The sequence below is a fragment of the Oncorhynchus tshawytscha genome, linkage group LG04 (genome assembly GCF_018296145.1).
Source record: "Oncorhynchus tshawytscha isolate Ot180627B linkage group LG04, Otsh_v2.0, whole genome shotgun sequence".
Taxonomy (NCBI): domain Eukaryota; kingdom Metazoa; phylum Chordata; class Actinopteri; order Salmoniformes; family Salmonidae; genus Oncorhynchus; species Oncorhynchus tshawytscha.
In genome coordinates, this window is record NC_056432.1 from 36,852,004 (window position 1) to 36,865,669 (window position 13,666).

The 13,666-nt window shown below is 42.7% G+C and overlaps 1 protein-coding gene across 1 annotated transcript in view; it reads right to left on the reverse strand.

The window, feature by feature from the left end:
* Nucleotides 1-489: 489 nt before the first annotated feature.
* The window catches only part of LOC112248649 (hexokinase-2-like), an 80,556-nt gene continuing 67,379 nt past the window's right edge, over nucleotides 490-13,666 (reverse strand). The window contains exons 10-18 of the mRNA XM_024417853.2: nucleotides 12,467-12,771; nucleotides 11,735-11,883; nucleotides 11,525-11,644; nucleotides 10,627-10,722; nucleotides 10,290-10,389; nucleotides 9,960-10,143; nucleotides 5,416-5,571; nucleotides 4,867-5,103; nucleotides 490-3,092 (exon numbers count right to left, since the gene is read on the reverse strand). Of these exons, the coding sequence (XP_024273621.2) occupies nucleotides 2,948-3,092; nucleotides 4,867-5,103; nucleotides 5,416-5,571; nucleotides 9,960-10,143; nucleotides 10,290-10,389; nucleotides 10,627-10,722; nucleotides 11,525-11,644; nucleotides 11,735-11,883; nucleotides 12,467-12,771 (1,492 nt within the window). The 3' untranslated portion in view covers nucleotides 490-2,947. The remainder of the gene's footprint in view (nucleotides 3,093-4,866; nucleotides 5,104-5,415; nucleotides 5,572-9,959; nucleotides 10,144-10,289; nucleotides 10,390-10,626; nucleotides 10,723-11,524; nucleotides 11,645-11,734; nucleotides 11,884-12,466; nucleotides 12,772-13,666) is intronic.

A 13,666-nucleotide genomic window follows, 5' to 3' on the forward strand; every position in this document is an offset into this window, starting at 1 on the left:
TGCCATGTCACTGATGCATTGTGAAACAGTGCTGTTTGACGAAGTCATTACCTGTATAGTTTTTTTGGGCCTTTTATCCCAGCATTGTCCCAGCCATATCTGCGGCAGCAGAAAGAACTAAGTCCTCTACAATAGTATGGGGCTTGCCTGTCCTAAGACACTCGGTGGCTCACCATATAAGACACTTCTAGCCCCTTCTTATTCATGGTATCTGTTGCTTTTACTACTCGAAAGTCATCTTTATTCTCGCTCAAAACTCTCATGGCTTATTTTTGAAATTGTCATGTTTCGTTTTTAAATGCCTGCACAAGAATGGTTTCCCGCGAGAAACGGTTCATGTGACTGGATGTTAATTATTTGACTAGATGGTTTCATTTTATTTTTGGCTGAGGCTACTCAGGCGAGAAAATAAAAAAAATACTCACCCAAATGTATAGCCCCATTGGAAAATATAAATGTACTGTTTGAAAATGTGAAAAAAAAAGAAAAAAAAGTGAATCATTTTTATTTGGCGTACCCCTGACAGAATACCTGCTTGACACACTAGCAGAGAGGAGTCAATTCATACAAGCACATTTATTTCAAAGTTACCCTTTCTTACTTACCTTTGTCCTTTTTCAAAAGGAGGTGAGGAGGATGCGAGCAGTCGTTGAACCAATTGGAAATCTACCATGTGCACTTTCTCTATTCCTCTTTCCTCCGTTCCTCGCATCCTCTCTCGACTCCTTCTCAAAAAGTCAAAGGTCCCCTCAGGTCCATCTTCTCCTCCAATACAGTTGATAATATGGCAAGAAGATACTGTATAATGCTAGGAAAAGCAGAAAGAAATTTAGATTAGAGCCATGGACAATCATTATTTAATTTCTATTTCACCTGCAGACAAACCAGGACATACTCTAAAATAAGGTGTATTCCAATCGATTTGTCAGTGTTTCACAATTTAGCCTCACTTCTAGACTCCCACTTTTCATTAGTTAGACATTTTATGAAACACAACACATTTCTTAAATAAATGAATGTACCGTTCTAGTTCTAACAGAGTGTTCTAGGCATTAATGGACTTGGTACATATTCTGTTATGTTAATGGGTTGAAGTACTTTAGCTGTGCTTGACTGAGCTTGCCTGTTGCAGTGGACCCAATAGAAAAGTCCCAAAAGTCCCAACTTTATTCTACCTGGAGTGCCAGGCGGGTTGAGCAAATGCTCTAAAGTATTTGAAATATTTCAAATATCAGATTCTGAACCCAGGTGTGGTTTCATTCCTAGTACAGCAGTCACCATTCTGAAGACATGAGCTGTGTTCGAATACCCATACGAACATACTATATATTTAATGAGTATACACACACACACTACTAGTTCATTTTAGTATACTGTAAACAAACGGTATCCTTTCATTTGAGCGTACTAGTGCTTTGCCTGTCTACCTGAAGTTGATGCTGTTGCTATGCAACCTCTTGCTAGCATAGCAAATGACTAGCTAGACATTTTACGATTTTGGGTGTGTACGTAAATTCAATTTGTTGTCAGATTGTCCATTGTCTGTTTGTAAATTCTGAGCGTTTCGATCTCGGAGCATTCAAGGAGTAGGGTTGAGCCGAGCGTTCGGACCTCACAACGGCAATCAAGCACCCAAGCTAACTGGCTAACTACTTCCCGAACACAAATGAGACCACTTCACTGACCATTTTACTCATCCTAGCTGAGTTGGTTAGGCTGTTTTCATGTTATCTAGAGCATTGGTGACTCCAACTGTGCTGCTGGCAATAATTTAATTAGGCTTTTTTTTGCCGATGTTTACTGACACCGGCCATATTCAACGGGTGTTGAGCGTTCGTAAAATTAATCTGTTATTCTGTACTCTGGTACACTCAGAGGAGAGTGCTCTGAAATCAGAGTAGATAGCCAGAATTAACAATGACTATACTACTTAGCTAAGAATGATGTGAATAACCAAGTCAATAATGTTGGGTAGATAGCATATAGTTAATATACTGCCTGGCAAGTTCGATGTATTTGTAGCCAACTAATGTTAGGTAACTAGCTAACATACCGGTACTGCTGTAATGCTATGCGGTTTGTAAGGATAGCGTGGCTAACAAATTGTCAGCCAACATATAACTTATTTGAAAAGCCATGACTTTATTACATTGATCAACATTTTAACATTTGTCATCATTACTTAAAGCAATGAATTTGTATCTGCTCTCGTCCGTCTTTGGCTGCATATTTTCCACCATTCTCTTCAAATCTGAAAACGTTGTGAAGCCATTCACATTTTCTGAAGAATTGCATTATGGGACCCTAAAAGCAAGGAAATAGAGTTCACTGCTTGTATACTTTGTATTTTGGCGAATTTAGTACGACATCTGGGAACTTTTGGCATAATAACTCCATCCATACTATGACCAATAAGCATACTACATACTCAATTTGTCACAAAAAGTATGGTTAGTATGAGTAATCGAACACAGCTAAGGTCATCAATATCACATTTCACATAAGAAAACAGAATCTCTGCTTCTGTTAGGAAACAAACATATTCATAACAAAAATATTTAATTCTCTGCAAGTCCCTTTTCAATGTGGCCCACCGGCCAAGTACTTTCTATTACAAACACACACCAGAATCAAAAAACTGTAAAAAAACAACACAGGCTGTTGTGAACTTCACTACTTTTGATTAACAGATCCTTTTGATTAACAGATGCGATGAGGCACAGCAAATCTCTAAGTAAGAAGTCCGTTGTGCTCCTTTTCCAGTATCCCTTTGTCATCCTGTGCTGTCCCTGTTGTGACCCCGCCCATGATTGTGTCCCAAATGCCCCCCCCTATTCAGCACACTACTTTTGAGCATAGGGCACTGGTCAAAGGTAGTGCACTATTTAGGAAATAGGGTGCCAATTGGGACGTAACCCTTGTTCTCGGTGTCCCCAGAGCCCCTCGCTCAGCGCTGTCCGGCGTCTCGGATGCGACAGGCCACCGCCGTGATGAGAGCCGCCCCCTTTCCACTTCCATCCTCTGATTGGAGGAAAGTGACCTCGCACTGAGGCGCCAGGTCCCTGACCGTCTCATGCATGATGCTGGAGAAGCTGTGAAGAGGAGAGATAAGGAGAGAGATCAGAAGCAGGTTAGAATGTTCTTACTGAGAATAGACAATGTACCAGAATCTGCAGGGAATGAAGGGGAAGTGAGTTCATATGGCAAGGGACAAGAGAATGAGGGAAACTCATAGGCAGATGTACATGCAGGCACTGTAAAAAGGTGCTGTTAAAAAGGTATGAGGCTAGAATTATATATTTATATCATGTTACATCCTTATTCTTAAATTGATTAAATTGTATATATCAACATATACACACAATGACAAAGCAAAAACAGGTTATACATTTTTAGCAAAATGTTCAACTGAAATATCACATTTACATAAGTATTTAGACCCTTTTACTCAGTACTTTGTTGAATCACCTTTGACAGTGATTACAGCCTCGACTCTTCTTGGGTATGATGCTACAAGCTTGGCACACCTGTATTTGGGGAGTTTCTCCCATTCTTCTCTGAAGATCCTCTAAAGCTCTGTCAGGTTTGACGGGGAGCGTCGCTGCACAGCTATTTTCAGGTCTCTACAGAGATGTTTGATCGGGTTCAAGTCCGGGCTCTGGCTGGGCCACTCAAGGACATTGAGACTTGTCCCGAAGCCACTCCTACGTTGTCTTGGCTGTGTGCTTAGGGTCGTCGTCCTGTTGGAAGGTGAACCTTCGCTAAAAAGTTTGTGGTCCTGAACGCGTTATCAAGGATCTCTGTATTTTGCTCCATTCATCTTTCCCTCGATCCTGACTAGTCTCCCAGTCCCTGCCGCTGAAAAACATCCCCACAGCATGATGCTGCCACCCCCATGTTTCACCGTAGGGATGGTGCCAGGTTTCCTCCAGACGTGATGCTTGGCATTCAGGCCAAAGAGTTCAATCATGGTTTCATCAGACCAGAGAATCTTGTTTCTCATGGTCAGAGTCCTTTAGGTGCCTTTTGGCAAACTCCAAGGGGGCTGTCATGTGCCTTTTTACTGAAGAGTGGCTTCCATCTGGCCACTCTACCATAAAGGCCTGATTGGTAGAGTGCTGCAGAGATGGGAAAACCTTCCAGGACAACCATCTCCACAGAGGAACTACAGAGCTCTGTCAGAGTGACCATCGGGTTCTTGGTCAAATACCGGTTTTCGCTTTGTCATTATGGGGTATTGTGTGTAGATTGATGAGGTTATTTTGTATTTAAATCCATTTTAAAATAAGGCTGTAAAGTAACAAAATGTGGAAAAAGTCACAGGGTCCGAATATTTTCCGAATGCAGTGTGTGTGTGTGTATATCTCACACCAATTAAACTCAAATTCTTATCATTATTGAAAGGAGATTAGGTTTGTAAATGCATAAAGAAACCATGTGTAACATTTTAATGAACTAGATTGATGTTTGCATTTTACCTACGTAACCACGGAAACAGAGCCTCGAAGAAAAACTTATGTTAGAGTTTCTCACTGTTTATCCTTTTTGCACCCACAAATTTTATTCATAGATTCAGTAAGATAATAAAGGGAAAAGTAAGAGCAAAGTAAAGGCTATAAACTGAAACTACCAGCTGCCTACAGTTAAATGTGCAATTAACGTCTGCGCCCGTATTTAAAAAAGTGTACGAAAAACAGTGTTGATCTAGGAGTAGAGTACACCCAGTCCATATGTTTTTCATTGTCATCGAAAAGGCTAAATCCTAAATCAGCAATCGTACTCTGGGATGATTCATGAATGCAGCCCCCGGAGTATAGCTTTAACCGGACTCTCTTTTTGTGATAATACTATCTAATAACCACTCACTGTGGATGTAGTTTGTAGAGCGTTCCATCGACACCCACTGTGATTTTGAGCTCGGAGAGGTTGCGGTTCTGCCGGATCTTATCGACCACAGCGGCCAGGCCGGCACCACAGAGTTGGGCAGCGCGACGAGCCACCACGCTGCACACCTCCTTCACCAGGATACTGTCGTCACACGTAGAACTGGTCAGACCCAGGTGCTGCAGGATGGAGCGCACCTGCCTCAGGGCCAGACGGTCACTGACAAGGGGGGTGAGAGACAGGCAGGCACAGACAACAGTCAAATCATTTTTGTGAACATGAAGGGCACACAACATTGTTCTCCATCATACGCTCAACATTTTGGTGTCTAGGAAGGACATAGTATTGAAATCCAATAGCTTTGATACCCTGAAAAGGGGACGCACACGTTGCTCCCACCATGGCTGTTAACCTTTTTAGTGACACTTTTCCAAATTTTCCTTTGGCTCATCAGACATCAACACTAGATAGTGACTGAAAGCGTAATTCCCACAAACATTCCCAGACAAGCAAACTCTGACACCGACTCACCTCTCGATCTGGGAGAGGAACTTGGTTTCAAAGATACCTCTGGTCTTGAGCCTCTCAGAGAGTTTGCCTCGGAACAGAAGTCCCTTTGCAGTGAACTCCAGCAGTATGTTCCTCACGATCTCCCCAAGGTACATCCCACTGATCATCTTCTCATACCTGACAGAGAGACCGAGAGAGACTTGAATCCTGAGGCTTACTGCTACACAGTTTTGTTGACAGAATCCCACTGTGGAAAAACACACTTCAGGTTTTATGGATGAAAGCGTTATTGCACTGGAGCGTGTAGTTGTCCCAGCTAGGGTCGCAAAGCTACTGGTAAATTACAAAAAAATGACAGCAATTTTCTGCTATTTCGGGAATTAACATAATAAAGTATAAAATACCAACATATATTTTAACTATTTTGTTATATACACACACACACATTATCAGTCAAAAGTTTGGACACACCTAGCGGTTTTCTTTATTTTTGACTATTTTCTACATTGTGTGAAGACATCAAAACTATGAAATAACATGGAATCATGTAGTAACCAGAAAAGTGTGAAATCAAAAGATATACAAAGCTGTCATCAAGGCTACTTTGAAGAATCTAAAATAAACTCGCCCAAAAAAAAGAAACGTCCTCACTGTCAACTGCGTTTATTTTCATCAAACTTAACATGTGTAAATATTTGTATAAACATAAGATTCAACAACTGGGACAAACTGAACAAGTTCCACAGACATTATTCCATTTCTGTTAGTCACATGTGTCCCTGAACAAAAGGGGGGCAAAATCAAAAGTCAGTATCTGGTGTGGCCACGAGACACATTAAGTACTACAGTGCATCTCCTCCTCATGGACTATTTCTTGCTGTGAGATGTTACCCCACTCTTCCACCAAGGCACCTGCAAATGTCCGGACATTCCTGGGGGGAATGGCCCTAGCCCTCACCCTCCGATCCAACAGGTCCCAGGCGTGCTCAATGGGATTGAGATCCGGGCTCTTCGCTGGCCATGGCAGAACACTGACATTCCTGTCTTGCAGGAAATTACACAGAACGAGCAGTATGGCTGGTGGCATTGTCATGCTGGAGGGTCATGTCAGGATAGGCCTGCAAGAAGGGTACCACGAGGGAGGAGGATTTCTTCCCTGTAGCGCACAGCGTTGAGATTGCCTACAATGACAACAAGCTCAATCCGATGATGCTGTGACACACCACCCCAGACCATGATGGACCCTCCACCTACAAATCGATTCCGCTCCAGAGTACAGGCCTCGGTGTAACGCTCATTCCTTCGACGATAAACGCGAATCTGACCATCACCCCTGATGAGACAAAACCGCAACTCCTCAGTGAAGAGCACATTTAGCCAGTCCTGTCTCGTCCAGCGACGGAGGGTTTGTGCCCATAGGCAACATTGTTGCCGGTGATGTCTGGTGAGGACCTGCCTTACAACAGGCCTACAAGCCCTCAGTCCAGCCTCTCTGTCTATTGCGGACAGTCTGCGCACCGATGGAGGGATTGAACGTTCCTGTTGTATCTCGGGCAGTTGTTGTTGTCGTCCTGTACCTGTCCCGCAGGTGTGATGTTTGAATGTACCGATCCTGTGCATGTGTTGTTACACGTGGTCTGCCACTGCAAGGACGATCAGCTGTCCGCCCTGTCTCCCTGTAGCGCGGTCTTAGGCGTCTCACAGTACGGACATTGCAATGTATTGCCCTGGCCACATCTGCAGTCCTCATGCCTTCTTGCAACATGCCTAAGGCACATTCACACAGATGAGCAGAGACCCAGGGCATGTTTCTTTTGGTGTTTTTCCAGAGTCAGTAGAAAGGCCTCTTTAGTGTCCTAAGTTCTCATAACTGTGACCTTAATTGCCTACCGGCTGTAGCTGTTAGTGTCTTAATGACCATTCCACAGGTGAATGTTCATGAATTGTTTATGGTTCATTGAACAAGCATGGGAAACAATGTTTAAAACTTTACAATGAAGATCTGTGAAGTTATTTGGATTTTTACAAATTATCTTTGAAAGATAATCTCCTCTGTGGAGATGGGAGAACCTTCCAGAAGGACAACCATCTCTGCAGCACTCCACCAATCAGGCCTTTATGGTAGAGTGGCCAGACGGAAGCAACTCCTCAGTGAAAAGCAAATGACAGACCGCTTGGAGTTTGCCAAAAGGCCCTTAAAAGGACTCTGACCATGAGAAACATGATTCTCTGATCTGATGAAACCAAGATTGAACTCTTTGGCCTGAATGCCAAGCGTTATATCTGGAAGAAACCTGGCACCATCCCTACGGTGAAGCATGGTGGTAGCAGCACCATGCTGTGGGGATGTATTCCCATGGCAAGGACTGGGAGACTAGTCAGGATCGGGGGAAAGATGAACAGAGTAAAGTACAGAGAGATCCTTGATGAAAACCTACTCCAGAGCGCTAAGACTGGGGTGAAGGTTCACCTTCCAACAGGACAACGACCGTAAGCAAACAGCCAAGACAATTCAGGAGTGGCTTCGGGACAAGTCTCTGAATGTCCTTGAGTGGCCCAGCCAGAGCCCAGACTTGAACCCGATCTAACATCTCTGGAGAGACCTGAAAATAGCTGTGCAGTGCCCCATCCAACCTGACAGAGTTTGAGAGGATCTGCAGAGAATGGGAGAAACTCCACAAATACAGATGTGCCAAGCTTATAGCTTCATACCCAAGAAGATTTAAGGCTGTAATCACTGCCGAAGGTGCTTCAACAAAGTACTGAGTAAAGGGTCTGAATACTTATGTAAATGTGATAGTTCCGTTTTTTATTTTTAATAGATTTGCAAAAAATCTGAATACTTTCCGAACGCAAAAATGTATAACGCAACAATTTCAAAGATTTTACTGAGTTACAGTTCATATAAGGAAATCACTCAAATGAAATAAATTCAGTAGGCCCTAATCTATGGATTTCACAAGACTGGGAATACAGATACCTTTAAAAAAAGATAGTGGTGTGGATCAGAAAACCAGTCTGTATCTGGTGTGATCACCATTGCCTCATACAGAGCGACACATAACCTTCGCATAGTTCATCAGGATGTTGATTGTGGCCTGTGGAATGTTGTCTCACTCTTCAATAGCTGTGTGAAGTTGCTGGATATTGGCAGGAACTCGAGCACGCTGTACTACACTTCAATCCAGAGCATCCCAAACAAGCTCAATGGCAATGGGTAACATGTTTGGTGAGTATGCAGGCCATCGAAACAGACATTTTCAGCTTCCAGGAATTGTGTACAGATCCATGCGACACGGGGCCATGAATTATCATGCTGAAACATGAGGTGATGGCGACGGATGAATGGCACGACAATGGGCCTCAGGTTCATGTCACAGTCGCTGTGCATTCAAATTGTCAAAGGCAAAATGCCCGCAAGACGCAATACAAGTGGTCTGCGGTTCTGAGGCCAGTACTGCCAAATTCACTAAAACAACTTTGAAGTCTGCTTAAGGTAGAGAAATTAACATTACATTCTCTGGCAAGAGCTCTGGTGGACATTTCTGCAGTCAGCATGCCAATTGCACGCTCCTTCAAGACTGTTGTGTTGTGAAAAAACTGCACATTTTAGAGAGTCCTTGTACTGGTTCCGGTGCACCTTGTACTGGTCCCGGTGCACCTTGTACTGGTCCCGGTGCAAGGTACACCTGAGTAATGATCATGCCGTTTAAATCAGCTTCTTGACATGACACCTGGTCATGTGGATGGATTATCTTGGCAAAGGAGAAATGCTCACTAAAAGGGATGAAAATTTGAGAGAAATAAGCTTTGTGTGTGTATGGAATATTTCTGGGATCTTTAATTTCAACTCATGAAACATGGGACCAACACTTTACATGTTGCATTAATATTTTTTCAGTGTATTATTAATTTATTATCACAGTCTAGTCTTATATGTTCGAGAAAATAGCATAATAAATGAAAATCTAAAAACAATGTCTTTATTTTCTATTAACACCACAACTCTTCCAACCATTTACTTTTTTCACAACTGCCACCAGTTTAACTCCAAAACATTAACAAATACATTGACCTAGCAAAGTAAATAAATGAAGGATATTTCATGCTAAAACCCTCATATTAAACACCAATGGTATTCACTAAATTGGTTTATATGTAGAATCATTTTTTATAGCTTAGTCATTAGTATTATTATTTTTTTTTTTAAATAATCTAATTTAATATATTTCACATTGATAAAGCCACACAGAGGGCCAGAGATAATTACAGACACCTGTGATAATCTGAAGTACCCAAAATGGTCACTGGATGTTCTATGCTAGATTACACAAATTCTGGTAGTTTACTGGTCAATTTAGACAGTTTCCTTTAATATACCCTCCCTTTGCAAACCTAATCCCAGCCTCCAAAGACGCATAAATCAACTTGAACAAACAGTCCAATAAATCCACAGAAAGGAGATTTAATTTGTTTAATTGAGCCTCCGTAAATCAGCACCCCAACTAAAGGTGTACTCTTTCTTTTTCTTTCAACACCGTTGTAAACAAACAGTAATAGGCTACCTCTGTTTGCCAGGGTTGTTGGCACAGTCGTCGACGGCTCTGTCGAATTCTGTGCTGAAGTCGTCCAGCTCCCCGTGGTCCCCAAAGGCCCCCCACTCCATGTTAACACACATCCTCCCCTCGTCCCCCTCCACCAGCTCCACATTCTGCATTTCCTCCATGTAGCAGGCATTGGTGCCAGTACCTGGAGAGAGGGGAAATGTGTGTGTGTGTGTGTGTGAGAGAAAAAGAGAGCAACAGACACTCAAAGAAAAAGGAAGGCAGTTATTGATTTCTTACAGACTGTTCTTTGATCCAGAAGGAACATACAGTAGGCTATTGGAGACTCACCTACGATGAGGCCCACCTCACACAGTGGGTCTTCGTAGCCACAGGTCATCATGGTGCCCACAGTGTCATTCACCACAGCAACCACGTCCAGGTCAAACTCCTACAAAAACATCAACACATGGACTTATGGCTCACTAAAATGGAACCCTTTTTCATAACCAAAGGATTTCAGATTTGTATACTATAATATCAAAGTTACGGTTGGTGTACTTTCATGGTATCACATTCAATTTTAAATGAATTTGAGATCCTACAGGTACTGTAATGTGTAACAGCGTTTTGATTCTGGGCAGTATAGGATTGTGACTAAGCCCAGTGGGTGGGTGTGACCTCTAACCTCTCTGCGGTGGATAGCATCCTTAAGTAGAGACACAACATCCTCTCCCTCGCAGCCGGTAGCTTTGAAACCCTTGGTCCACTTTAGCAAGATACCCTGAGGAGGAGGAGGAAGAGGAATGGACATCACATTAGGAGGGCGGGGGATGGGCATCTTTACCTGGCCCTGAGCAGAGTGTTGGTTAGCCTATGTCAGGACGCATCATAATTCCTATAATAACTACAACCTAAAACTTCTTAACTGGGAATATTGAAGAACTGGGAATATTGAACCACCAGCTTTCATGTGTTCTGGGCAATGAATTTAAACTAGTTTTTTTTACATGACATATATTACACTTTTACTTTCTTCTGTGTTTTTACATTATTTAAACCAAATTGAGCATGTTTCATTATTTATTTGAGACTAAATAGACTTTATTAATGTATTATATTAAGTTAAAATAAAAAACAGTGGTCCTTGTTCATTCAGTATTGTTGTAATTATCATTATTACACACACACACACACACACACACATACATATATATATATATATATATATATATATATATATATATATATATAATATATATAAAATATGTAAAGGACGATTAAATCGGCATCAGCTTTTTTTTTTGGTCCTCCAATAAATCGGTATCAGAGTTGAAAAATCATAATTGGTCGACCTCTCCTACAGACGCCTATACAATGTGTGAATAGACCATGTGATGCACTTCGTCCACTCCTGTCAGCAATTGTCCTTCCAAGCCTTGCCATTTGAATGAACAGGTGCAGACAGAGCACCGACTGTTCTCAAGTGTTTTCAACGTTCTGTCTGTGAGAGGTTCAGCAGTGGTTCAAGCCATCCAAAAACAATGTTTAAAACGAGTTTTGCGTGTGTGTGTTTGCTTTGTTACCTGGTCCAGTTTATTCTGATGGCAGGGGAAGGAGAAGGTGAAGCCGAGGGGCAAGGAAGCTCCTTTCATACCCATGTACTCCAGGAAGTCAGCGATGCAGTGCACTATGTGGTCAAACAGCTGACAGAGAACAGACCGAGAGAGGTGTCAAATGACCAATGCAGTGGACTGGGACTGTGACAGACATTGAGACGGACATTTCCGGTTTACCTCCTCTCCAGTGCCCTGCATAGCCTCCTGGGGGATGGCGTAGATCTTGTTGTGCATCTCCACGCTGCGTCTCTTCCCGCCCCGCACGCGAACCAGCAGAACTCGGAAGTTGGTCCCACCAAGGTCAAGGGCCAAGAAGTCACCGTGCTCTGATAAGTTCAATGTGTCAGACAATAGGGAAGGTAGCTAAGCAAGAGCGATAACTTAACACTTACATTTTTGTTTATTTTTTACATTTAGCAGCTAGAGGGTTATGTGCCTTGTTTAATAACGGAAGTAGGTGTTCACATCCTGACAAACTTTGTCATCCAACAGGGAACCCGCTGATTGCTGGCTGACCACCCACCCAAACACACCCACCCACACATGCTAGGCACAGGTGGACTGTTCCTAAGTGAATTTGGTGTATTGATTTGGTAAATTCTTAACTACATGTAACAGCTTAAGGTTTCCTACTCCTCATGCTCCTGCTATAGTCCTTCCAAGGACATCTGTCTATTTTCCAGGATGTTCAATCAAGGGCTTTCTGAAATTCTAAATCTGAAGTATTTTCAAGGTCCATGGTGGGTACCCTTCAATTAACATCTTATGGCTCCATCTCCTCCCAGTCACACACATTCCTCCCATCTCCCTCCCCTCTGACCTTCTAATCCAATGTTTTTTGAGAATGAGCCGAGAGGACACGAGGAACTGCAATTGAGATTCTTCCGCAGATACCACCCCTTCTTATACCTGTTCCGTCGGGGGTGGAGCGGACGTAGGTGGGCAGCATCTTGACGGTGGCCTGGTCATGACTCTCCTTGGCCAGGCCCCTATTAATCTCCTCTCCCATCCTCCTCTTCACCTCCAGCAGCTGCTCCCGGCTCAGACGCAGGGCGTCCAGAACACGCTGCCGCTCAGCATGTTGGGTAGCCAGCCGGTAGGCCACCGCCGTCACCATGGCCGCCCCCTTCCCGCTGCCGTCCTCTGAGCGCAGGAAACGCACGTCGCAGTCCGGCACCAGACGCCGTACCATCTTGTGGAGCCGCCGCGCAAACCTGGGCGAGGAGCGGCACAACTTTACTTTTAAGCGTATTAAAATGTTAAAAAGGTTTAATTAGCTATTAGTAAACTGTTGGTAAATTAATTACAATTTGTTCATGTTTCTTATTAGTGAATACATGTGTATAAACCATTCCTTACTTAGTCTTGTAAATTTAATTGAGATTTAAGGTTAATTTCCATTGTAATTCCCGTCATCCGGTGTAATTTATACAGAACAAAAAATATAAAAACGCAACATGCAACAATTTCAAAGACTTTACTGGTGTTACAGTTCATATTAGAAAATCAGTCAGTCAATTGAAATCAATTCATTAGGTCCTAATATATGGATTCCACATGACTGGTAATACAGATATGCAGCTGTTGGCCACAGATAACTTTATCAAAAAAGAAGGGCTACACAATAGGCCTCAGGATTTCACCACTGCATTTCTGAGCATTCAAATAGCCAACGATAAAATGCAATTGTGTTCGCTGTCTGTATCTTATGCCGGCACATACCATAACCCCTCACCACCATGGGGCACTCTGTTCACAACGTTGACATCAGCAAACTGCTCGCGCACACGACGCCGGTTGAACATAGTGCAACATTTTCCTAAAATTATGTTGGAGGTGGCTTATGGTAGAGAAATACATTCATGGGGTCTTCAAACGGGCGGCGGTTCGTGTGCAAAGTATATGATTACTGTGAGAGTAGTTTCTAAATGTACCAAAGTATTCTCTCGTTCTCTCTCGTAACAAGCCACAATATTGTGTCAGTCTGCTAGGGACCTGTTTCTAATGTATTAAGTGTGTATATTTATCCTGTGTTATTATTTAGTTAGCTAGTAAACAAATAATTAAACCAATTTGTGTAGTACTGAATCATAAGGATGGGGTTTTGCA